General features: G+C 52.3%; 2 protein-coding genes across 3 annotated transcripts in view; one reads left to right on the top strand and one right to left on the bottom strand.

Moving 5' to 3' along the window:
• The window catches only part of Arhgef18 (Rho/Rac guanine nucleotide exchange factor 18), a 61,900-nt gene extending 43,818 nt beyond the window's left edge, over nt 1-18,082 (top strand). For both annotated transcript variants that reach the window (XM_090341797.1, XM_090341790.1), the window contains 18 exons: nt 2,091-2,203; nt 2,363-2,503; nt 4,403-4,653; nt 5,783-5,908; nt 7,582-7,699; nt 9,144-9,392; nt 10,505-10,581; nt 11,237-11,415; nt 12,479-12,570; nt 13,278-13,466; nt 14,358-14,495; nt 14,671-14,801; nt 15,372-15,428; nt 15,520-15,567; nt 15,683-16,162; nt 16,860-17,178; nt 17,681-17,806; nt 17,896-18,082. In XM_090341797.1, the coding sequence (XP_090197923.1) occupies nt 2,091-2,203; nt 2,363-2,503; nt 4,403-4,653; nt 5,783-5,908; nt 7,582-7,699; nt 9,144-9,392; nt 10,505-10,581; nt 11,237-11,415; nt 12,479-12,570; nt 13,278-13,466; nt 14,358-14,495; nt 14,671-14,801; nt 15,372-15,428; nt 15,520-15,567; nt 15,683-16,162; nt 16,860-17,178; nt 17,681-17,806; nt 17,896-17,993 (2,932 nt within the window). In that variant the 3' untranslated portion in view covers nt 17,994-18,082. The remainder of the gene's footprint in view (nt 1-2,090; nt 2,204-2,362; nt 2,504-4,402; nt 4,654-5,782; nt 5,909-7,581; nt 7,700-9,143; nt 9,393-10,504; nt 10,582-11,236; nt 11,416-12,478; nt 12,571-13,277; nt 13,467-14,357; nt 14,496-14,670; nt 14,802-15,371; nt 15,429-15,519; nt 15,568-15,682; nt 16,163-16,859; nt 17,179-17,680; nt 17,807-17,895) is intronic.
• A 2,400-nt stretch (nt 18,083-20,482) lies between these two features.
• Pex11g (peroxisomal biogenesis factor 11 gamma) lies at nt 20,483-25,662 on the bottom strand. Its single transcript, XM_090341910.1, has 5 exons — nt 25,532-25,662; nt 23,595-23,783; nt 22,363-22,541; nt 21,349-21,411; nt 20,483-21,086 (listed from the first exon to the last, which is right to left on the bottom strand). Exons 1-5 carry the CDS (start codon nt 25,589-25,591, stop codon nt 20,873-20,875), a joined length of 705 nt encoding a protein of 234 aa, XP_090198036.1. The 5' UTR covers nt 25,592-25,662; the 3' UTR covers nt 20,483-20,872.

The raw sequence follows: 25,662 nt of genomic DNA, 5'->3' as shown, positions 1-25,662 counted from the left end.
CACACTCTCTCACTCCCGGGACCTGCGTGTAGTGGGGTAGACTCCTCAGTCCTGGATAATTCCTATTCACGCTTGCTGTGCCCCATCTGTGCTTTTAGATCTTTAGAAAACCAGGGGTTCCCTCATTCCAGCTCCTGTATAAAAAAACTCCATGCACCCCAGTGTCCAATAAAGGAACACTAAAGTTAGTCCTAATGGAAGATGGCTCGTGTTATGTAGCTCCTTTGTTTTTATTTTATTTTATTTTTATTCCTTTAGTCTTGTTTGTTTCCATGCTAGGGATGGAGCTAAAGGCCTCCATGCTTACTTAGGCAAGTGTTCTCTCACTAAAGCAGCAACCCCAGCCCAATTGTCTCTTAGTTTTGTTTATTTGTATTTGTATTTTTTTTTTTACATCCTGGCACTTGAACTCAGGGCCTGAGCACTGTCTTGGGCTTTCTCAAGGCTAGAGCTCTAACACTTGAGCCATCGCACCACTTCCAGCTTTTTCTATGTATGGGGTACCGAGGAAAGGAACCCAGGGCTTCCTTGCATACCAGGCAAGCACTCTACCACTAGGCCACGTTCCTGCTCCACCCTCTCCCCCTTTATTTTACTTATTTTTATCAGTGGTGAGGCTTGAACTCTGCATCTGGATGCTGTTATTTTGATGCCGATACCGGGCCTTGAACTCAGCCTGGGCACTGTTCCTCCATTTTTTTCATTCAGACCTAGTGTTCTACCATTTGAGCCCCAGTGGCCCTTGTGACTTTTTTCTGTTTAATTGGTGATAGGATTCTCATGGACTTTTCCTACCCAGGCAGGCTTCAAACTACAGTCCTCAGATCTCAGCCTCCAGAGTAGCTAGAATTACAGGCATGTGCTATCAGCACCATGTGTGCATGTGTTGGGGGAGATGGGGGGTTGGGCCCTGAACTCAGGACCTGGGCTCAAGGCTGATGCTCTACCACTGGAGCCAGAGCTCCACTTCTAGCTTTTTGGTGGTTAATTAAGAGTCTCACAGGCTTTCTTGCCTGGGCTGTCTTCAAACTTCCATCCTTAGATCTCAACCTCCAGAGTTTTATTTATTCGTTTGTTTGCTTGCTTGCTTGCTTGCTTGCTTGCTTTCTATTGGTTATGCAGCTTGAACTCTAGATTTGGGCACTGTCCCTGAGCTCTTTGGTCAAGGCTAGTGCTTTACCACTTGGAGTTCCACAGCTTCACTTCTGGTTTTCTGATGGTTAATGGAGAAAAGAATCTCAGGAAACTTCCTGCCTGGGCTGGCTTTGAACCATGATCCTCAGATTTTAGCCTCCTGAGCAGCTAGGATTACAGATGTTAGCCATTTGAGCCCAGCTAGCCTCCTAATTTGTTTGTTTGTTTTTATGGATCATGGGGCTTGAACTCAGCCTTGAACACTGTCCCTGAGCTCTTCAGCTCAAGGCTACTGCCCTACCCTTGATCCAAGCCCCAGTTTCCGTTTCCTAGATAGCTTCCTAGTTTATAAAAGTATTCTGTAATGGGCTGAGATGTAGCTCAGTGACAAAGCACTTGCCTAGCAATTGCAGGGTCCTGGGTTTGATCCCCAGTACCAAAAACAAAAAAGAAAAAAAATACAGTTTTTAAAAAAAGTATTCTGTAGCAAAGTTAAGGGTGCTACTGGAATCCAGAAAGTTCTCTGATCATACCTAATCAGACAGAGTCACTAATTTGCTTTCATACACAAGAGATTGAGTGTGTGTGTATGTTTGTGTATATTTATTTTTCATTTCCCTTATTGATATTTTGGTGCTGAGGCTTGAACTCAGGACCTAGGCAATCTTAGGTTGGTTTTGGTTTTTGGTTTTTGGGTTTTTTTTTTTTTTTTTTTTGCTGAAAGCTGACCACTACTATTTGAATCATAGTACTACTTGTGGGTTTTGCTCATTAATTAAAGGTAAGAGTCACATTTTTGTCTGTCCAGGCTGACCTTGAACCATGATCCCCAGATCTCAGCCTCCTGAGCAGCTAGGATTACAGATGTGAGCCACTAACACCTAGCATGTGTGCGTGTGTGTGTGTGTGTGTGTGTGTGTGCTTTTGACTTAATGTTGTTGATTATTTCCACTTAGACCAGCCACAGGAGAAATGGATGAAGCCGACTCTGTGTTCCTAAAACTGAAGCAGGCAGCCGACGACTCTCTGTCACTTACACCCTCCAATGTAGACTCAGTTTTCCTTGAAGGTATGCTTGCCTGTCTCCGAGGAATGCTCCTAATCCTGGTGCATACTGGGAAGCTCCCAGCATGCTTCAATGTGTGCACCGGAGAGCCGTAGGGTGGGAGCTCCTGGGGCGGCCAGCTGGGTTCCAGGCCCTCACCAGCATCTCTTACCTTTCCCCTAGACCCCTACTCTGCCTCTCTGAGGAGTGAGATCGAAGCTGATGCCCACGAGTTTGAGGCTGAGTCCTGGAGCTTGGCGGTAGACTTGGCATATGCCAAAAAACAAAAGAAAGAGGTAGTGAAGAGGCAAGATGTCCTGTATGGTAAGGTGACACCACGAGGCTCTGCCTACATCTTCTCTTACCTGTTTTATGTCCCTAATTTCATGACCAGTCTTCCCTGGAGACCCTGTCACGTTTGTCCTCTGCCTCCCCCACCCCAGGACACTCCAGCATCGTAGACATGGGGAAGGATTCCATTAGCACCAGGCCCAGAGGACAAGCCTGGCCTGGTGCCCCAGTTGGACTTAACCTGGGTGGGGGCTGCCTCTTGCAATTTGAGCTTCTCCCACACAGTCCATTCACAGAGTGAACGAAAACAGCAAGCGTTTATCACTCAGCCATAGGTTCTAAAAACTGGGGTGTCCTAGATCAAGAGGTCTACAGATAGCCTCTTCTTCCTGTGTCCTCACAATAGGGAAAGATAGGAGAGCTCTCTGTGGGATCTCTCTCTCCCCCCCTTCCTCCCCCTCTCTCCTCTCTCCCCCTCTCCCCTTTCCCCACTTCCTCCCCCTCTTCCTCCCTCCTCCCTCCCCTTTGCTAGTCCCTGGACACTGTCCCTAAGTTTCTTTTATACAAGGCTAGAGCTCTACCACTTGAGCCACAGCACCACTTGTGGTATGTGGTACTGAGGTATCAAATGCAGGGTTTCACAAATGCTAAACAAGCATTCTACCACTAAGCCACATTCCCAGCCTTTTTTTTCTTTCTCCTCTCTCTCTCCCTCTCCCTCTCTCTCCTCCTTCTCTCCCCCTCTCTCTCCCTTTTATGCCAGTCTTGGGCCTTGAACTCAAGGTCTGGGCACTGTCCCTGAATTTTTTTGCTCAAGACTAGTGCTCTACCACTTGAGCCACAGCTCCACGTTTGTTCCATGTAGACATGGAATTCCTTAGCACAAACCTCTTTCTGGAAACGTCTTTAGATAGCTTTCATGGCCTCAGACATGAAACTCTCCTGGGGCTTTGATTTTGTTTATGATTTGTTTTGGGGTTTGCGGTTTTGTGGTGTTTATTACAGTACTTGGGTTTGAACTCAGAGCTCTGTGCTTGTTAATGCTCCACTGTTTGAGCCACGCCCCCAGCCCTAGTTTACTCCCAGGACTCTCCTTTCTTTTGGCCTGGGACTCATAGAACCAGGATGGGAAGGATGGAAGAGCAGACAATAAAAAAAGCCAAAAGAGGGTGGGTATGGTGGTACATACCTATAATCTAGCACAGGCAGGAAAGTTTGTGAGACTATTGTAAATCACCAGTCAGCCAGTAGAGCTGTGGCTCAAGTGGTAGAGAGCTACCCTTCAAGCCCAGTACTTACACAGAAATAAAAGATCAAATAATTAATTTAAAAGAAGTAAGAAGGGCTGAGGGTTTGGCCTAATGGTAATGTGCTTGCCTAGCATACACAAAGACCCAAGTTTGATTCCTCATAGAAAAAGCTGGAAGTGGTGGTATAGCTCAAGGCTCTAGCCTTGAGAAAGCCCAAGGACAGTGCTCAGGCCCTGATCTCAACCCCAAGACTGGCAAATAAAGTAAGTAAGTAAGAAGCAACAAGCCAAGCAAGGCGGTTCACACCTGTAATCCTAGCTACTCCGGAGGCTGAGATCTGAGGATCAGGGTTCAAAGCCAGCCCAGGCACAAAAGGACCAAAGACTCTTATCTCCAGTTAACCTCTAGAAGACAGGAAGTGAGGCTTGGCTCAAGGATAGGGCAGTAGCCTTGGAGGTGAAGAGTGCAGGGACAGCACCCAGGCCAAGTACAAGCTCCATAATCTACAAAAAAAAAAAAAAAAAAAAAAGAAGAAGAAGAAGAAAGAAACCTCACCACCCCACACAGGCAATGCCTTAAGTGGAGAGCATGCAGGAGCCAGGGCACACAGGCCGCTCTTAGCAGCTCTATGAAGGCCCACCGAGGTTATGTCCTGCTGAGCGTCCCGCACGTGTCCCCACAGAGCTGATGCAGACAGAGGCACACCACGTGCGGACGCTGAAGATCATGCTGAGGGTGTACTCCCGGGCCCTGCAGGAAGAGCTGCAGTTCAGCAGCGGGGCCATCAGCCGCCTCTTCCCCTGCGCTGATGACCTGCTGGAAATGCACAGCCACTTCCTGGCCCGGCTCAAGGAGCGCCGCCTGGAGGCCCTGGAGGAGGGCAGTGAGCACAATTACGTCATCCAGAAGATTGGGGATCTCCTGGTGCAGCAGGTGGGCGTGACCAGGGCTGTTGTGGGTGTGGCCTTGCTTGGTGGGCGTGGCCTGGGCTGGAGCCAGTGCACCCACCTCCGCACTGTCTCCATTCCTACCAGTCAGGAAAAGACCATGGTTCCAGCTCATCAGGACCCCACAGTCTCCCCGTGCAGCTGTGCTTTTGTTTGTTTAGCTGGTACTGATTTGGGGGTGCTAGTTGCAACAACTGGAAGCGCCTTCCAATTATCTCAGCCCTCAGTGTTAGTATAGAAGACAAGAGTCTTGTGGCACCCCCAATTAACCTCACACCAGTGCCCAAAGCATCCTAGATCAGTTAGGATGACTTAGGGGGTGGGGTTGGCACAGGGAGGGATCAGGACACTTTCCTGGCATGCACATGGCTCTGAGTTCCATCCCCAACACCTTAAGAGAAATAATAAATTTATCATCGCTTTAATGCACAGCCCTGGGCCAGGGAATGGGGCTTAGTGGTAGAATGCTTGCCTAGCATACATGAGGCACTGAGTTTGGTTTCTGGTTCCACATATGAAGGAGGGAAGGAAGGAAATGAATTAAGAAAAAAATAATAACCTTAAAAAAAAAAGAATAGCCCTTTGACATGATCTATTTTTTGTCATTTTTTATTTTGCTTTTCTTTGTGTGTGCATGCCCACTGGTTCTAGGACTTTGATTCAGGTCCTGGACTTTGTCCCTGAGCTGTTTCCTTCAAGTCTGGTACTCTGTTACTTGAGCCACAGCTTTTCTTCTGATTTTTCAATGGTTTATGGGTAATAAGAGTCTCATGGACTTTCTTGCCTGGACTGGCTTTGAAACACAGTCCTCAAGGCTCAGCCTCCTGAGTAGCAAGGATGACAGCCGTGAGCCATCTGCACCTGGCAGCTTTTTCTTTTTATCTAACGGGATTTGGCCTAAATTTATTATTTCTTTCCTCTTGGAATTCAGGAAGTTTTTCCTGCCCCAGTGCAGAACTGTCTTGTTTTGGGGGATACCTTGCTCTGAGTGAATGACGATCCCTAGTTGAAGGTATTTTTTTACCTTAGGACCCCCAACTGAACGTGGAAGAAATGCTTCAGCCCTCAAACTCCCTGACAGTGACCGCTCCCTTCCTCTTCCTCTTTCCTATCAGTTTTCTGGTGAAAGTGGAGAGAGAATGAAAGAAAAATACGGGGTATTCTGTAGCGGCCACAACGAAGCTGTCAGCCATTACAAGTTACTGCTGCAACAAAATAAGAAATTTCAAAACTTGATCAAGGTAAAAAAAAAGTGAAAACTAGAAATATCCATTGGATTTAATTCAAATCTCTTTTTCAGTGTACATTTTTTTCCACAGAATTACTGCATCTTGAGATTAGAGAGTAAATAGTGCATCTATGTATTTGTGTTTGGGCAGGGTTTTGGCTATACTGGCTGTTGAACTTGGCCTCTTACATTAGCCACACACACCCCATTTTGAGCCATGCCCCAACCCTGCTTTTGTATTCAGTGAAAGTTTAAAAACCCTAAGATAAGGACCAGGAGTTTGGCCTAGTGGTAGAGTGCTTCCCTGGATGCACGAAGACACAGGTTCAGTTCCTTGGTACTACATACATAGAAGAAGCCAGAAATGGTGCTGTGGCTCAAGTGGTAGAGCTCTATCCTTGAGAAAGCCCCAGGACAGTCCAACAAAAAAAAAACTAAAAAAACCCTTAAATAGATAGATGCAATATATAATACATACATATTATGTATATCTTTTAAAGGTCAAGTAGTGGGCCCTGGTGATTTGTACCTATAATCCTAGGTACTCAAGAGATCTATGATTCACAGTTCAGAGCCAGCCAGGGCAGGAATATCCAGTATAACTAACTCTTTATCTCTACCATCAACTCTTTTATCTCGTCTCCTTTTTTTTTTTTCTTTTGGTGGTTGTGGGACTTGAACTCTGGGCCTGGGCATTGTCCTTAAACTCTTCAGCTCAAGCTACCATCCTACCCCTTGAGCCACTTCCAGTTTTCTGGTGGTTAATTGGAGATAAGAGTCTCTCAGACTTTAGTGCCCAGGCTGGCTTTGAACAACATCCTCAAATCTCAGCCTCCTGAGTAGCTAGGATTACAGATGTTAGTCACTGCACCCAGCTTTATCTCCATCTCTTTAACCATCAAAAAGCTGGGACTGAATCTGTGGCTCAAGTAGTAGAGTACTAGCAGTGAGCAAAAGAAATCTCAAGGAAAGTACCCAGGCCCTGAGTTTAAACCCCAGGACTGACACAAAAAAAAAAAAAAAAAGAGTCAGGCACTATGGCTCACACTTGTAATCCTAGCTACTCAGGAGGCAGAGATCTGAGGACTTCAGTTGAAAGCCAGCTGGGGCAGGAAAGTCTAGGAGACTTTTGTCTCTCTTTAATCACAGAAAAAACCAGAAATGGCATGTGGATCAGATGATTGAACACTAGCTTTGAGCAAAAAGAAGCCCAGAATTCAAGCCCCAGGACTGACAAAAAGAAAAAAAAAAGGGGGGGGGGCTGGAGTTTGGCCTAGTAGTAGAGTGCTTGCCTAGCATGCACAAAGACCCAGGTTTGATTCCTTGGTACCACATACATAGAAAAGCTCAAGTAGAGCTCTAGCCTTGAGGAAAGCCCCAAGGACAGTGCTCAGGCCCTAAGTTCAGTCTCCAGGACGGGGGAAAAAAAAATCTCATGGACTTTTCTGCTTCAGCTGGCTTTGAACCACAGTCCTCAGATCTCAGCCTTCTGAGTAGTAGGGGTGAGCCACCAGCGCCTCACTCTGGATGGTCTTTCTGTATATCTGGGTATCCAGTGTGCATCCCCAACACAGCAGCAAAGAAAAGGTCCCAGTAAGCTGAGAGAAGGAGCCCAAGCCTTGGAAATAGATCGTAACTGATTAAGATGTTCACACTGGTTTGGTTTGGTTTTGTTCTGTGTTATAGAAAATCGGCAACTTTTCCATCGTGCGGCGGCTTGGCGTGCAGGAGTGTATTCTCCTGGTTACCCAGCGCATAACCAAATACCCGGTGCTGGTGGAGCGCATTATTCAGAACACGGAAGGTAGGCGTACTCCCAGCCTATCAGGGCTGTGATACACAGGGGTCTCAGTCAGGGTTCTCTGCCTTTTAGCAATATGTTGCACAATTCTCCTTGAATCCTCTGTGCTGGGAGCTGGAGTTTCCTTCTCTGGGCAAGATGGGGCCATCAGCAAGTATGGGCAGGGGCTGGGTCTCCTCTGTGCTTTATGACCTTGCCCCTAGCCCAGGCTTGACTCAACTCCCAGGTCCTGGACCGTTCTGTGTTCTGATTAAGTGGTTGCAGTATGGTCCTGTTTGCTTGCCCAGATAGCCAAAGACATTCTTTGTTTATTTTTATTCTTTTGTTGCTCATGGGGCATGAACTCACGCCTGGGCACTGTCCCTGAGCTCTTTTGCTAACAGCTAGTGCTCTACCATTCTGAGCCACAACACCACTTCTGGTTTACTGGTGGTTCACTAGAAATATGAGTCTCAATGATTTTCCTATCCAGGCTGGCTATGAACCACAATCCTTAGATCTCAGCCTTCTGAGTAGCTAGGATTACATGAGTGAGCCACCAGCCCCTGGTTGTTTATTTTTATTAATTCATTTTTTTGTGCTGGTCCTGGGGCTTGAATTCAGGACCAAGGCACTGTCTTTCACCTTTTTCACTCAAGGCTGGCACTCTAGCACTTGAGCTACTTCTGGGTTTTTGCTGTTAACTAGAGATAAGAGTCTCATGAACTCCCCTACCCAAGCTGACTTTGAACCATGATTCTGAGATCTCAGCCTCCTGAGAAGCTAGGATCACAGGCATGAGCCACAGTCACCCAGCCCAAAGATGTGCTTGTGTATGGTGACCCTGGCAAGCCAAAGATGCTCCTACAGATGGCACAAAAGGATCACTCAGGAGTCCCTGGGCCAGGCATGATGACCACGGCAGCCATATCTCCCATGGAACTAAGCTGTTCCACCTCCATGTCTTTGAAGTAGGAGGTGTTCACAGGCGTCCTGGCAGGAGGTGGAAGGCAGCTTTTGTGACTCCAATTTTGCTTTTAGTATCTGTGTCCCATGGCAGTTTGTCCTAGGTATCAACCAAAGCTCTGGGCTATTATTACTATTTTTTTTTTTTCTTGCCAGTCCTGGGGCTTGAACACAGCGCCTGAGCACTGTCCTTTGGCTTTCTGAAGGCCGGATTTCTTGAGTCACAGCACCACTTCCGGCTAGACAAGCAAGCACTCTACCACCTCCTGGCCCCTGCTCTTTTTTTTTTTTTTTTTTTTTTTTTTTTTGAGAGAACCATTTGTGTCTCAGGAATTACAGTTGAGAGATGATCTTTGGGCGGGAGTGGGGGGGGAGTCCTGAACCGCCACCACCCCCCCCCACCCAGAACGCAGCTCACACATCCTAGCTGTGCATAGAAAATGCACGCCTGTGCACTCGTGAGCCAGCCCAGAGAAAGCATTAATTGCGCTGTGTGTGGCAGCCGGCACAGAGGACCATGAAGACCTCACCCACGCCCTGAACCTCATCAGAGACATCATCTCCCAAGTGGATGCCAAGGTGAGCGAGTGTGAGAAGGGCCAGCGCCTCCGGGAGATTGCGGGGAAGATGGACTTGAAGTCTTCCAGCAAGCTCAAGAATGGGCTCGCCTTCCGCAAGGAGGACATGCTACAGAGGCAGCTGCATCTCGAGGGCGCCCTCTGCTGCAAGACCACATCTGGACGCCTGAAAGGTGGGGTGGGGTGGGAGGGGGTAGACACCTTCTGGGAATGGGGGAGGGCACCATGTCATCTTGGAATAGAAATACCATCTTGTGGGCTGGAGACATGGTCTAGTGTTTGAGTGATTGCCTAGCATGCGCAAAGCCCTGGGTTCATTTCCTCTATAGCATATACATGGAAAAAGCCAAAAGTGGTGCTGTGGCTCATGTGGTAGAACACTAGCTTTGAGAAAGCCCAAGGACAGTGCTCAGGGCCTGAGTTCAAGCCCCAAGACTGGCAGAAAAAAGAAAAGAAATGCCATCTTGTATGTGGTATACACTAGCTTAGATTGGCAGTAGGACACACCCAAACAGGCAATAGGGCAGAAAGAAGAAACAAGTAAACACACACTCCTATACACACCACCTATACACACATATACAGAAATAAAGATGCCATAAATTCTTCAAAGGAACCAGCAAGCTTCCATGAGAGTGTTTGTGTTCAAAGCTGGTGCTGTATCACTTGAGTCACAGCTCAACTGGATCAGTGAAGATAAGAGTCTCATTGGGCTTTCCTGCTCAGGCTAGCTTTGAACTGCGACCCTCATCTCAGCCTCCTAAGTAGCTAGGATCACAGGCATGAGCCACCAGCACCCAGCAGGATATGCTGCCAAGTTTACACAGAGATGTGGCTCCAAGCTAGGCTGGAGGGTCACGTGGGGACAGACACTGACCCTCCCTGCTCACTGCAGTAAAAGGCAGGTGTAAGCATCCAGTAGCTCAGGGCAGCAAGAACAGAGAAATCAGAGCAAAGAGCATGAGAGGCTGGGGCATTAGGACAAACCACATGGCATGGTGGTCTCGCATGGGGCAGGAGCCAGGCCTCAGCTCTGAGCCTGTTAACACCCAAGCCACCAAAGCAGCATCTAAATGGAGACAAGATGTTATTCCGTGCTACATGGTGGAGGCCAGGAACACAGGGAAAAGGGAGGGTCAGACTGAAGTCTTTGAGGCTGAAGAGGCAGTAGGTGCCTGAAGGCCCCCTGGAGTCAGATGACTATCTTGCTGTGTAGTGTGGCAGTAAAATGGCTTAAGCTCCAGCCCTACTTCCCCTAAGATATTCCTCCATACTTTCTCCTCAGATATCCTTGCTGTTTTGCTCACTGACGTGCTTTTACTGCTGCAAGAAAAAGATCAGAAGTATGTCTTCGCGTCCGTGGTACGTACCCAGCATCCCCATCAAAGAGCTGATACATTGAGGGGTGGCCCCATAGAAGAGATATGGGGTGTGTGTCAGGGGAATTATATCAACAAGAGAACTTAAGCACACCCCTGGGAAGGCATACTGCGTGAACCTTGTACTACAAGTCAGGCCCTTCTGGAAGATTCCTGCCAGGCTGGAGAATTGGCTAGGGACTGGAGAGTCTCTACTTGCAGCTTTTTGGTGGTTACTTGGAGATGATGAGTCTCATGGAGGGGCTGGGAGTTTGGCCTAGTGGCAGAGTGCTTTCCCTACCATGCATGAAGACCTGGGTTCAATTCCTTGGTACCACATGCATAGAAAAGCCAGAAGTGGTGCTGTGGCTCAAGCTAACCTTGAGGAAAAAGGACATTGTTCAGGCCATGAGTTCAAGCCCCAAGACTGGCAAAAAAAAAAAAAAAAGAATCTTGTGTACTTTCCTGCCTGGGCTGGCTTCGAACCTCAATCCTCAGATCTCAGCCTCGTGAATGGCTAGGGCTATAGGCATAAGCTACCAGCACCCAATACTAATACTCTTCCTGATCCCCCCCATTCCTCCACCTGCCCCCCCCCAAGGCCAGTGATCCCACGCTTTGAATGCATCACCTGTCCCTCACTGCCTTCTTCCCTGCAGGACTCCAAGCCACCTGTCATCTCTCTGCAAAAACTCATCGTGAGGGAAGTGGCCAATGAGGAGAAAGCCATGTTTCTGATCAGCGCGTCCCTGCAGGGACCTGAGATGTATGAGATCTATACCAGCTCCAAAGAGGACAGGAACACCTGGATGGCTCACATCCGGAGGGCCGTAGAGAGGTGAGGAGGGCTCACGCCCCTATCCTAAACTAGTCCGCTGTGACTGAGCGGTCTTCCCCCGTGTATCTCCTCTCATCTTGCCTTTGACCCTGCCCATCCCACTTCTCAGAACTATACAGAAGCCAGATGCAGTGGCTCACACTTCTAATCCTATTTTCAAAAAAAAAAATTTTAAGAACAAAAGGAAGCTGGAGCTGGGCGGTGGCTCACATCTATAATCCTAGCTACTCAGGAGGCTGAGATCTGAGGATCAAGGTTCAAAGCCAGCCTGGGCATTAAAGGATTGGAGACTCTTATCTCCAACTAATCTCCAGGAAGCAGGAAGTGGGGCTTGGCTCAAGGGGCTCCAGTAGCTCACACGTGTCATCCTAACTACTTAAGAGGCTAATTATAGACATACAAAGTCAAGTACAGGCAGAAGAGACTGTGACACCCCATCTCAATAGACAGCTAGCTATGGTGGTGCATGCTTGCCATCCCAGCAGCTGAAGAAGATTGAGGTTCAGGCACACAGCCAGACAGGAAGCCAGACACTCTTACAAATAGCCAATGACAAAACAGAGCTGGAAGGCGTGGCTCTATGGTAGCATACCTACCTAGCATAAGACCCCGAGTTCAAATGCTTACCAAGGAACAGAAAAAAAAAGGGGGCAGAAAGCCAGGTTCAAGTCCTGTAGTCCTAGCTCAGGAAACTGAGATCTGAAGATCATGGCTTGAAGAGCTTCACACCTGTACTTGAAGTTGTACATAGTGGTGCATGCGTGTAATCTTAGTCCAAGGGAAGCTAGGGCGGGAAGATCTGAGTTCCAGACCAGTGTGCCTGACAGGTTTCCAAAAGAAAACCTTTGCCTGGAGACATCTTAGTGCTTTAAGCCAAATATATGTTACTGGCTCTTTTCTCTTCCCCTCTCTTTCTCCATGTAAAATCCCTCTGAAAACCAGAGAGGCTAGGCTGGGCTCTGGTGGCTCACACCTGTAATCCTAGCTACTCGGGAGGCTGAGATCTGAGAATCACCATTTGAAGCCAGCCACGAAGCTGATGCCATCTCTCCCTTCTCTGCAGCTGTCCTGATGAGGAGGAGGGGCCCTTCATTGAGGCCGAGGAAGAGAGAAAGGCAGTTGAGGCTCGTGCCGTGAAACTCAGGGACTTCCAAGGTAAGGGGCTGGCATGTGGGCAGACCCCTCTCGTGTCCTCAGCCCCTCTGTCCTGTCCCATTGGGACTGGATGTGGGAGGGATCACCCAGAGACAGCCACTTTGCTGGGAGCCGCCATGAAGCACTGGGGGCAGAGCTGAATCGTGGAATGGTGACATCCATTTTCTTGCACTGGGACCCTGGAATTCATGGGTCCCCACATGCAAAGCCACAGAGCCTGGCTGAGTGATTGGAGGGTTTGCTGAACTTTATTAAGATGTAATCATATTCTACTCACCTGCTTCAGGAGGTTGAGTCTATCTATGATTTTTTTGTTGTTCTTGTTTTGTTGCCACTCCTGGAGCTTGAACTCTTAAGCCGAGGTGCTGTCCCTGATAGCACTCTGTCATTTGAGCCATAGCACCATTTCCAGCTTTTTCTAAGTAGTTTACTGAAGATAAAAGTCAAGAAAAAAATCCAGAAGTGGAGCTGTGGGTCAAGTGGTAGAGCTCTATTTGTGACGAAAACAGAAGTTCAGGATCAACACCCAGGCCCTGAGTTCAAGCCCCAGCCACCATGTGCCTCCCCCCAACCCAGGACCCAGATTCCCCCTCCTGGAGTTCAAGGTCAGCCAGGTTCCCATCTCCACAGCCTGCTGCCGCTGCCAGGCACAGGAAATTCTGGGGAGAGCTGCCTGGTCTGAGTACCACCACTATGTCCTTTTGCAGAACGGCTAAGCCTGAAGGACCAGTTGATCACTCAGAGCCTCCTGGAGAAGCAGCAGATCTACGTGGAGATGGCAGAGATGAGTGGCCTCCAAGATCCTGGCCAGTCCCAGTCCCCTGGGCTCTTCCGTGGTGGTGACCCCACTGAGACTCTGCAGGGCGAACAGCTCCTCAAGTCAGCCATGAGTGAGAGTAAGTCAGTGCCTCATCCTGCCCTTGGTGGGCCTGGGCTCCGAGTCTGGCAGGGCTGAAGGCTGACACTGACCTTGGGGCTGGATCAAAGGCCTCATGCATGCATGTGTATGAAGCAATCTCTCTCCACTGACCCCTTCCCTGGTCCCTAAATCACTTTCTTTGGGGAGGGAGGAGGCGGACCTATCCTGGGGCTTGAACTCTGGGCCTGGGCACTGTCCCTGAGCTCCTATTGCTCTAGGCTAATGCTCTATCACTTGAGCCATAGCTCTACTTCCTGGCTTTCTTTGGTAGTTTATTGGAGATAAGAGTCTTGCAGACAATTGAAAAATGAATCTCACCAACTTTTCTGCTAGGCTGGCCTTGAAGCATGATCCTCCCCTTAGTAGTCTCCCAAATTGCTAGGATTACAAGTGTGAGCCACCAGCTCCAGCCCCATCTGTGCTGTCCTTCCACCCATTTCTCCTCTGGCCATCGTTCTTGGTCCCCAGGACATTTGTGTATTCTGCCCCTAGGCCTGGAATGTTCTCCCATCTCTTATCTGGCCAAACATTTTTGTCCCTAGAGGGCCATGTGGGTTCCCACAGGGTCAACCTGTGGCCTGACTATCATTCCATAAGCAGTGCTCATGCTCCCGTTTGCTACTTGACTAGATGAAGCCTGGGCAGTCTTACTAAGCCCTTGGCCCAAGGCCTAGACACAGCAGGCCCCTGGGCAGGCTGGAGGGGAGAAATCCCTCTGCTTTGCCACCCTGTGACCCTGGCCTCTAACTTAGACTCTGATTGGCAGGTTCTGGTTGAGGTACCAGAAAGGAGGGAGGGAGGGGAGATTGGTTTGCTGGCTGTCCCAGCCCACCTCCACAGGGTGTCCATTCTCCTGTCTCCCCCACAGTTGAGGGCATCCAGAGCCTAATCTGCAGGCGGCTGGGCAGTGCCAATGGCCAGGTGGAGGAGGGAGGCGCCCCCTCAGGCCTGCCCCGGAGGGCAGAGACTTTTGGGGGTTATGACAGCACTGGCAGCCCCAGCAGGAGTAAGTATGTCACTCCCCTACCCTTCACCCCCAAATCCACGTAATATGACACCAATGCTCAGCCAGTGCCCCAGGGACCAACTAGGCCTGCCTTTCCCACCTGGGTAGGGGTGGGGGTGGGGGAGGAAACTTCCAGATGCCCAGTGTCCTCATGCCCCTGGCTTGGGGTTCCCAGATGGCAGTTTTAAGAAGAAGGTCTATAGCAATGACCCCAGACCCCAAGACTGGCGGGGGCATGCCAGCAGCCCGGACCCGAAGCTCGGAGATGGTGACATGCCTGGAGGCAGCAAAGAGTCACCCCAGGTGGTGTGCGGTTTGTTGGGTAACCCTTGGGGGAGGGTGCGGGAGGGGGGATGATGACATCTGCTCCCCTGCCCTTGGAAGATGACCACGGGTGTGCAGTTCTGGTTTAGTGGTGTCTTTCCCTGTCCAGGCTCTTGGCAGGCAATTGATTTTATCCCGAGATGACAGGTCACACCTGGGAGGGAGGCAGTAGGGGAGAATGGCCCTGAGCAGGGGCTCTGGCTCAACCCAGGCCAAGAGCCCCATCCTGGGGCCCCAGGCTGTAAGTCAGGGCAGGTGTAGTAACCAGCTGGGTACTATGTCTTTCTAGAACTTTCCTCCCTTTTGATCCAGAAAGGTGGAAGCCAGAGGCCTGTGGCTGACCTTGAGGCCTAGAGTGGCCTTTGAGTCTAGGATTAGCAGCAAACTTCACACACAGGCCCCTCCTGCTGGAGCTCCTTATTCTCCAGACTCCCCCAAAATGGACTGACCATAGCCCAGCCCTGCGCTTCTCCCGATCCCCCAAATTAAAGGCATGTCTTGTCGATGGCTGTGGCCTCCTTGGACACTAATGTGACTTTGTCCACTTCACAGGCTGAGGTGTCCGGGGCAGAGCCTGGCCCCCGTCTGCCCACTATCCTGGAGTCCGAGGTAGGTGGGGATTCTCCCATCTCCCCAGGGACCCGCGTGCATGCCCCGTGGTGTCCTGGGTGGCCACCCCAGAGTCTGTCTTTCCCCTTAGCTGGTCCAGCGAGTTCAGACACTGTCGCAGTTGCTCCTAGGCCTACAGGTATTGGTGAGGGGGTGGGGACATTGGGTAGGACCAGCCGCATGGGCCCACTCCCGATTGGCTAGGCCTGGGGGCGTGTCTCTTACCGACCCCGCCACTGGCCCCGCCCCCGCAGGCTGTCATCGCGCAGCAGGACAGCTACGTGGAGATGCAGCGGGCCGCCATCCAGGAGCGGGAGAAGCAGTTCCGGCTGCAGTCGACGCGCGGGAACCTGTTGCTGGAGCAGGAGCGGCAGCGCAACTTCGAGAAGCAGCGCGAGGAGCGCGCGGGTGTAGAGCGGCTGCAGAACCAGCTGCGGCAGGAGCAGCAGCGCTGGGAGCGTGAACGCGCGCGCCAGCGGCAGGAGCTGGAGCTGGCGGGCGCACGCCTGCAGGAGCGCGAGGACGAGGCTCGGCAGCTGCGCCTGCGCCTGGACCAGGAGCGCGCCGAGCTGGAGCAGCACCGCCAGGCCTACCAGCACGACCTAGAGCGTTTGCGCGAGGCCATGCGCGCCATCGACCGCGAGCGCGAGCGCCTGGAGCGCCAGGAACTGCTGCGCAGGCTCAAGAAGCAGAATACGGTGCCCGGGGCTCTGCCACCGGAGACACTGGCCGAGGTGAGCGTGGGCCCCGGGGCCTGGCACATGATCCATGGGTCGATGTTAAGGTGCCAGATAGGCTTCCACACCTGGAATCTTAGCTACTCAGCAGGAAGAGATCAGAGCACTGCACTTGGAAGCTAGCCAAAGCAGAAAGACTCGTATCGCAGATACCCACCAAAAGACCAGACTGGAGTCATGGGACAAGTGGTAGAGCACCAGCCTAAAAAGGCTAAGGGGCAGTACACAGACCCTGCCTGAGTTCAATCTCTAGTGTTGGCACAAAAAGGAATGGGTGGATATTAACGTGTAGAGCGCTTGTGTAGAATAGGAGGCAGGAAAATCATTTGGACCCAGGAGTTCCTGACTAGCCCAGGCAAAAACAAGTTAGCAAGACCCTACCTCAACACACAAGCTCCTTGTGATCACACACACCTGTCATCCCAGCTATTCAGAAGGTAGAGGGAGGGAGTTGGGCCACCAGTGTCATAGGTACCTGAGGTAAAAGTGTAAGATCCTGTCTGAAAATAAAACAAAGGGGACTGGAGGCGTGGCCCAAGTGGTTGAGTACCTGCTTGGCCAACACAAAGCCCTAAGTTTAGTCCCAAGCACTGCCAGTAATAAAAGCAGATGTGGGAGCATGCACGTCTGAGTTAGAACAATTTAACAGATGGGATCCTACCCCATTGGGACATGCTTCCTGTCACACTCTCAGGCCCAGCCCCCAAGCCACACCCCCAGCTTCAATGGGGAAGGGCTGGAAGGACCATCGGCCCCCACCAAAGCAACAGGGACCCGGATGAGCATGCTGCTGTCGGGGCAGGGGCCTGAGTGTGTGGAGCGCCCAGAGGTGGCTCGCCGAGACAGTGCCCCAGCCAAGAGCGACGTGCCTATCCAGCTGCTGAGCACCACCAACCAGACCCAGAGGCAGGCGGCAGTACAGCAGCAGATCCCCACCAAGCTGGCAGCCTCCACCAAGGGCAGCAAGGACAAGAGTGGCAAGAACCGGAGCTCCCAGCGCTGGGAGAGCTCAGGTAAATGCATGTCCCTCCCCCCGCCTCGCCCAATAGGGTGCCCAGAAGCAAGCCAGAAGGGACCAAATCGGTCAGCCTTTATCTGAGAAGCCAACTGGAAATGATAGAACTTAGTCCTGGCCCTGCCTCAGATATAAGGGGGGTGGGGTGGGGGGACTAGAAGAGGGGTGCAGACTGGGGTGTGGATGAGAAATGGGTCTGTTCACACAGGACCCCGCCGCCTGGACACAGATGTCCAGAGTGAGGACAGTGAGGCCCAGAGGCATATGGTCCCTTGCCAACACCCCCCACACAGAACAAGCTCAGGATGTTCTAGAATGTTCTCTGCAGAAAGAGCATGGATGCTATGGATCACAAGCAAAAGATAGATGCCAAGGAGCCGTGCCCTCATCCCACATTCAGTGACTCCTGGGGTCCTGTGGCTCTGGCTGCCCCTGGCATTGGGGGAGGATCAGATTGGAGGTACCCCAGGCGAGGCCTGAGCACACACACTGTCTCGCAGCATCCTTCGACCTGAAGCAGCAGCTGCTCCTCAACAAGCTCCTGGGAAAGGAGGAGAGCGCCTCGAGGAACCGCCGCTCACTCAGCCCCGTCCTGCCTGGCAGCCACGGTCCTGTGCCCAGCCCAGGTAAGCCCAGCCCAGCCCAGCCGTGGAGCCCAACTGGCATCCACCCCATCTGACCAGGCCTCACACCCTGACTCCCCTCTCTCTTTTAGAACCCTGTTCACCCATGCCCCTATCACCCTCGCCACTGCCGGCCACAGCCCTGACCGGCAAGGAGGAAGCCAGCAAGGAAGATGTCATCTTCTTCTGAGGGGTCAGGACCCCCGGTGCAGGCCCTGCTCAGTCCTGTGCAGCCTCTGTGTCTCTGGAAACCCCCTCCCCCACTGTGGGGTGACCATGTCTGCTCAGTTGACTCCCTTTCCTGCCCAAGCACCCCCTTTCCCCAATGCCCACCAGGCCGGGCTCAGCCTGTTGGTGCTGTGGTCTCTGGGTACTTTGTGTGGGATGGGCGACCCCGGGGACTCCCCTCAGATCTGTGTGGGAGCTTGAGCCCACGCTCGGCTAAGGAGCATCAGAGCACCCTGTCAGGTAGGGAGAGGTGACAGCCCACCCGACCCCTAGTTGGTGTTCTGGGCAGTTCTGAGAAGTGTGGGCTCCCCCCTCCCAGGAGCTGGAAGAGACAAGGCCTTCATGTCAGGAGGCCACCACAAAGCTGGGGCATCATCCGGGCAGCCACAGGGGTGGGTGTTCAAAGTTAGGCAGCCTCCCCTCCCCAGCAGTGACGGACCCTTGGCCGGTGAGTAAGGGGCCACGGACAGAGTGGGCTGTGGTGGACCACGGAGCTCAGCTTAAAGGGGGCTGCCCACCCTTTGCCCCTTGCAACTTGGCATTGATTTTTCCAAATTTTCCCAGCCTGTCTGGAAGGCTGAGTCCTCAGGCTCCACCCAGGGCAGACACCCCCTAAGTGGAAGGGGGCCTCAGGCACTGGTGTCCCGCCATGCAGGCATGTGGAAGAAAGGCATTGAGAACAGCGGATATGGGTGGCTTGTGTTGGTGGCTCCCCCCTGGCACTGAGCCACTGTCGCCTGTGGGTGAACCCCCGCCCCCCACCCCTGCTGGAAAATGGGCAGATGGCCAATGCCCAGAGTCAGCCAGGCTGATAGAGCTCAAGCCTTGCTGCCCAGGACGGGACTTGGCAGCAAGATCAGGCCCTGGGCTGGTCGTCCTAGTTCTCACAGCTTCTCGGACCCCAGGCAGGGCCAAGTGACCCCCTGGGCCCCAGCGGGCCAGCCCCAGCACTGGGCAAGCACAGGACTGGAAACCCTCAGGAAATGCCCTCGAAGGCAGCAATCCCGTAGGCGAGGTTCCTGGTTCCCAGGGGACGAGCAGGTACAGACAGCAGCTGGGCCCTGCCAGTGGTGGTGACAGGGCATGAGAGCACAGCCAGCGGTGTGGTGTCCCCTGACTTTGCCTCCCCCTTCTCCCCCCCTGCCCCCGGGCATCTCAGAACCTCCACTGGGCCTGCGCTGGTCCTCTTTTGTTTGTAGCCGTCTCTCCTATGCCCTGAGCGCCCCACCACACCTGTGCCATGGTCCAGTGTTTTGTACTTTTGTACTGAGATTTCTCCAAGCACTTTAGAAGAGCTGACTTAACTCCCTGCTGTGTTAGAACCCTACTTCCCACTGGTGATGCCCCCACACCCCCCAGTGGCCACACCCCCACCCCCCAAGATGGTGTGTTCCTGTCCCAGCCAGAGACTCCATGCAGTGAGGATTGGTCCTGCTCTGTACACACAGGGGTGACACTGATGGGGGCATCTCTCCCAGCACCTCCGGGCCAGGCCTGCAGGGACAGCCCACTTTGTTTGCAAAGCTAGTGGCCAAGTGGCACTGTGGTGTCATGAGATCTGTGCACATGGTCTTCGCCCATTACAACCGCCGTGATTCCTGACCATTATTCATGACACCTCACTGCGTGTGACGTTTTGGGACCAGATTCTAGCAATAAAAGTGTCTTGAGCGGACTTTGGAGGGAAGCAGTCTTTGGGTCTGGAGATTTTCTGGTACGCAGTCTCGGGGAACACTGGGATTCAGGGAGGGGCAGGCAGTGCTGTGAGGGTGTGGGGCAGGGCAGATGTAGCCTGTAGGAGCCAGCTGGGACCACCAGTGCCATCCTGCCCTGGACTGAGATGCCAGCCTGCCAGCAGAGTCAGCCTAGGTCTCTCCTAACCCAGCCTCTTCCCCTGGGATCTCCTTGGTCTTCCTTGGCTTGACTGCCAGCCCTCAGTGAGGTCAAAGGGCACCCCAAATGGAATATACTCACAGGGTCACTATAAAGTTGTGTGCAAGAAGGAGCCCCAATCTGGGCACTGGTAGCTCACGTCTGTAATCCTAGTTACTCAGGAGGCTGAGATCCAAGGATCAAGGTTCAAAGCCAGCCCAGACACAAAAGTCCATGAGTCTCATCCCCAGTTAACTATCAGGAAATGGGAAAGCACTGTGGCTCAAAGTGGTAGAGCTCTGGCCTTGAACAAAAAGAGCTCAGGGTCAGTGCCCAGGCCTAGATTTTAAAAAATACCCTAAGTGACCCCACCGAATGACACACATTCCAGTAGGGGTGGGGGTTTGAGTTTATCTGTCTTTATCCAGGAAATGGGGGAATAGGGACACTTGGGGAGCAGGCTAGGGGTACAGATGGCTCCCCACCTCAGCACCATGGGCTGTGTGAGAGGTGGCCAGTGCCTGGCACAGAGGGGCCAGGCGCTACTAGGGTACAATGATATCACACCACCACCAGCACTAGTATCAGGATGTTTAATTGGCCGTCTCCTGCCTTCCCCCCCCCAAATAACTGATTGTCACCGCAGCTCCCCAAGACCCCTCCTGGGGCCTGATCAGTCCCTTGCTCCCCTTCATCTCTTTTTGGACACAAGGCCTCTTGTGTGGCCAGCAGGCGGGTGGGAGGCTGTGGCACCCCGCTCCCCTCCAAGGGCCTCTTCAAGCTCTGCCACCCCTGGGGAATCCTAGGGTTCTCCCACCACAGCAGCCTGTGTGAGGCCTTGGGGGGACCACATGGCAGCCCCTCGTCCCAACCCCACACACGGGCCGCGCTGGGCCACTCAATCAAAGTCACCGATTCCCAGCTATGTCTACCTGGCTCCCAGCCATGTCAGGGGCTGCCAGCCGCGGCCTAGCCGTCGGTGCAGACTGCCTGGTAGACGCTGAGCAGGGAAGAGATGGTGCCCAGGAGACCCACCAGCCACGGGGGGAAGCGGCCGGCCCACAGTACGCCCTGGGGTAGCCAGTGGATGGCGTTGGCCAGGTCAGCCAGGTTGCTGAGGAGGGTCAGGACCTCGGATCGCATCCGGGCACGCAGGGCCCTGCGTGTGCCCTGGGACAGTGGGCTGTGGGTGCAGAGGGGAGCCACTCACTGCCTGCCCTGCCCAGGGCTCCTGCACCCCAAGCCCTCCCTTGGGTCCCAGGTAGCCATGACAGAGCTAGCTCGTGAAGGGGAACGGGCACATGTGCACGGATGCAAGCACACGGGCATGTGTGCCCACCCCGCCCCCCCCCCAGGCCAGACCCTGCTGTGCAGAGCCACCGGGGGCTCAGCTTATGGGCCGTGGCCTCCCTGGACTCCTCTCTGGTGAAGTCAGAACACCATACCTGGTGACACTGGCTGTGGGGTTCTGCAACTTCTGCTTCAGCCTCAGCACTGTCCACAGTGACCTGCAACACACACGGGGGCCATAGGGACATGCCCTAGAGCCACGGGACCCACAGGACAGGTTGGAGGGTCCAGCTCCCCGAGGCCACGTGAGACCAGAACCATCCGTTCCCACGAAGCCTGTGACTGTGACAAGAGGCTCTTCCTTCTCCTGCCATCACTGGACAGTTCTGGGCCCTCCATGATGGAGCCTGCCCAGACCACATCCAGGGCCTGCCTGGTGATGGACAGAGCCCAGCCTGGGCGCCCACCCTGTAGGCTCAGCCCTGGAGGAAGACTGACACTGGACACAGAGATGAGGCTGGTGCCAGAGACAACACAGGGCCTCGAAGAAGCCAGCAGTGGTGAACACTGGTGGCTACGCCTGTCATTCTAGCAACTCAGGAGGCTGAGTTAGGAGGAGCTTGATCAAAGCCAACCTGGGCAGGAAAATCCACCAAGACTCTAAGATTCTTACCTCCAATGAACCAGCAAAAAAAAAAAAAGGGAAGTGGAGCCATGGTGCGAGTGGTAGAGCACCAGCCTAAAGAGAAAAAGCTAAAGAATAGTACTTAGGACCTGAGTTCAAGCCTCAGACCTGGCAGGAAAAAATTTAAAAATTAAAAGAATTGAGAAGAGGGAAGGGGAGGGGAGGGGCAGGAGGGGAGGGGGTTCTTCCCTGCCTCCCCATAGCCAGAGACCCCATTGCCATAGCCAATGAGACCAGTTTCAGACTTCTGACCTCCAGGGATGTGAGATAACAAATTTGGGGTTGGTTTTTGCTGATTTGTTATGTCAGTTCTCAGAAGAAAACAATGAGGTTAAATAAAAGGAAAATGACCAAAAAATAAAAAAAGTGAAAAATCCACTCCCTCCCAGCAGAAAGCAAGCTGTGAGGGCTGGTGCCCCTGCAGCCTTGCTGAGGAGACAGCAACTGGGGACCGGGGTTGCTACCTCTAGCTGATGTCACTCACCTGGCAACACCAAGGAGCAGAGACAGGCCCCAGAGGGCCGTGCTCAGTGTCCACCACCGGGCAGAGTCCATGGGGAGGACCTTGGCATCAGCTGCCCAAGCCACGTGTTCACATGGGTAGTACAGCTGGTCAGCTATGTTACTCAGGACAGACAGCGAACGGACAAAAAGATCCTCCTCCTGCAGGGCCAGGGGAGGGGAGAAGCCTGTGGTCAAACCCGCCCACTACCGTTATTTTATCTTATGTGGGGGGTGCATAATTGTGGGGCTCCACAAGTCAGGGCTTGGGCCTTGTCCCTGTGTTCTTTCAATCAAGACTAGCACTCCACCACTTTGAGCCACAGCTCTGCTTCTGGTTTGAGGGTAGCTCATTGGAGGTAAGAGTCTCATGGACTTTCCTGTGTGGGCTGGCTTTGAACTGTGATCCTCAGATCTCAGCCCCCTGAGTGGCAAAGATGACAGGCGTGAGCCACCGGCACTCTGCCCCACTGCTCATTCCAACACTGGCTGTACCAGCTTGTGGTGAGATTTCTCTCCACCAGCCTGTGGCACTGGGCCCAGTGACCTCTAATGTGGGGCCTCTACAGAAAGCAAAGGCTGCTGGTGGGCTGGAAGGTTTCACAAAGCCCAGCTTGTGTTTCTCATGCTCTAGGGAGGGGGGTTAATACACTGTACCCCAAACTGGTCATACACGGTTTACATTTGGCATCCTAGCTGCAGGAGCTGTCTTGACTGTGAGAACAGGTGCCAGGGACTCATGCCTGTCATCCTAGCTACTCAGGAGGCTAAGATCTTAAGATCATGGTTGAAAGCCAGCTCCAGCAGTAAAGTCCATGAGACTCTTCTCTCCAAGGAACCACCAGAAAACCAGAAGTGGAACTGTGGCTCAAAATGGTAGAGTGCTAGCCTTGAGCAAAACGAGCCAGGGACAGCATGTAGGCCCTGAATTCAAGCCATATGACAAAAAAAAAAAGCTTCATCCTAATTATGCTGGAAATATGAAAAGGAGGATCACAGTTCTAGGTTGGTGGGTAAAGATATGACTCAGAGGGTAGAGCACCAGTTTAGTAAATTCAAGCCTCTGAGTTCAGTCCCCAGTACTGCCAAATCATGAAATAATCATTACTATCATAAAGTGTCTGTCGGGAACAGTTTGGGACATATACATGACAGCATTAACAGCCAAGACTGAAGGATTCCCAACTCTCCTCACAGCCCCACAAACCCCTTTACCTCTGTTCCAAGGCCATACTGCTTCGTGTAAACAAACATGGCCAAATCATCAAAGAGCCGCAGGACAGTCCTGCAGTGGCTGAGCTGAGCAGACACAGTCAGCAGACGTGTCCCCACTTCTGACCTGAAGGGACATTGTTCAACCAGGACCCCACCAACCAGCTGACAGCAGTACCCCAGCGTTCGGATCTAGGAAGAATCAGAAGTAGTCAGCATGGACTCCTGAGCTACAGAACTAAGCCCTGACCTGATTATACATCGTGTATAGGATGGAACCTACAGATAATGCTACACCCACAAGCCTCAAACAAAAGAGGTTCTTGTTAGTTCCTGACATAAGCAGACAGGAGGGCAACACTGAAATGTGTATTTGTGTCTACCTGGTTTGGCCAAAGTCCTTTACTGGCACTGTGTCATCCAAGCCCCCACACGAGAGATAAAAATAAAAACTTGAATTACTTGGAGAAGAAACTCCACTCTAGAAGTGATCTAGAACCTTGAAAAGAGTTGAGTCTCATCACTCTAATATCCTTCAGTATTTCATGAACTTGCTGGTGTTCCAAGCCCAGCATGGAGATGCACACCTGTAATCCCAGCACACAGGAAGCAGAACCAGGAGGAACACAAGTTCAAGACTAACCTGGTCTCGAGCTAGTCAAAAGAAAAAAAAAATTTTAAATTACTGGTTCCGGGCTGGGAGAGTAGCCTAGTGGTAGAGTGCTTGTCTAGCATACACAAAGCCCTAGGTTCAGTTCCCCAGTACGACATACTTAGAAAAAGCCAGAAGTGGTGCTGTAGCTCAAGTGGCAGAGCACTAGCCTTGAGCAAAAATGTCCAAGGACAGTGCCCAGGCCCTGAGGTCTAGCCCCAGGACTGGAAAAAAAAATGCTGGTTCCTGTTCTGTGTTTTACTATTAATTCCTTTCCAGCCTTTCTGTAACAGCCAGGCACTCTACTTGGGAGTGGAGATTAAAAGGCTAAAATTCAGCCGGGTGCAGTGGCTCACGCCTGTAATCCTAGGTACTCAGGAGGCTGAGATCTGAGGATCAAGGTTCAAAGCCAGACCAGCACAAAAGGACCTGAGACTGTTATCTCCAACTAACCTCTAGAAAATGGGAAGTAGGGCTTGGCTCAAGGGTAGGACAGTAGCCCACAGCTGAAGAGCTCAGGGACACTGCCTAGGCCCAGGAGTAGGGTGGTAGCCTTGGGTTGAAGAGCTCAGGGACAGCACCCAGGCTGAATTCAAGCCCCATGACCCACCAAAAAAAAAAAACAGCTAAAATTCAATCACCTAGATTGGAATGTAAATGCCTAGCCACCAATTTGCCCACTGGAACAACTGCCTAAACAGCTACCCTAGAAGGAACTAGTCAGGACAAAGCTCTGTCCAGTCCAGCGCCTATGACTCCCACCTGTAATCCCAGCTACTCAAGGAGGCGGAGATCTGAAGATCAAGGTTCACAGCCAGCTCAGGCGAGAAAGTCTGTGAGCCTCTTATGTTCCGATTAACCAGCAGAAAGCCAGGAATGGAGCTGTGACTCAAGTGGTACAGCACCAGCCTTGAGTGAAAAAGCTCAGGGAGAGTACCCAGGGCCTGGAGTTCAAGTCCTAGGACTACGCACAAAAAATAAAAAACAACAACAACAAAAAATGCCAAGAGTCCCTATCAGTCACTGCACCACCAGAGGGGATCGGGCATGGGGTGGGGTGGGGTGGGTCGGGGGCGGGCGGGTAGCCTCCTCAGTCCTAACTTTGGGGTAACTACATTGGCAGAGTCCGATTCCAAATGTCCAAACCCGGAAATCTGGGGTGCCACCGGGTTCCCACGCTAGGGAACAGCGATTGGACGCCACTAGGATCGGCCATCCCGAGCGGCACCGCCCCTCTCTCTGGCCTCAGTTTCCCTGTCTCTGAACTTGGATCCAACTCCAGCCTCACCAGGCGGTCCCGACCCCTGTACGACTCCAGCGCAGACGCCAGACCGCTCAGCGCCGCCATGGCAACTCCGCCGTGACGTCACCGCGTCGTGGGCGTGCCGCGCCGGGGGGCGGAGCCAGACGTGCTCTGGC

This window comes from Megascapheus bottae, chromosome 1 (genome assembly GCF_031878675.1).
Source record: "Megascapheus bottae isolate mThoBot1 chromosome 1, mThoBot2.hap1, whole genome shotgun sequence".
In the NCBI taxonomy this organism is placed as follows: domain Eukaryota; kingdom Metazoa; phylum Chordata; class Mammalia; order Rodentia; family Geomyidae; genus Megascapheus; species Megascapheus bottae.
The sequence above is the reverse complement of the archived record's forward strand: the minus strand, read 5'-3'. Positions and strand labels throughout refer to the sequence as shown.

Excerpts from the sequence above, each read along its gene's own strand:
- Pex11g (XM_090341910.1), bottom strand. The coding sequence starts at position 25,591 with ATGGCGGCGCTGAGCGGTCTGGCGTCTGCGCTGGAGTCGTACAGGGGT. Across the intron at positions 23,784-25,531 it reads ACAGGGGTCGGGACCGCCTG|ATCCGAACGCTGGGGTACTG; the intron begins GTGAGGCTGGAG and ends GATTCTTCCTAG. Across the intron at positions 22,542-23,594 it reads AGTATGGCCTTGGAACAGAG|GAGGAGGATCTTTTTGTCCG; the intron begins GTAAAGGGGTTT and ends CTGGCCCTGCAG.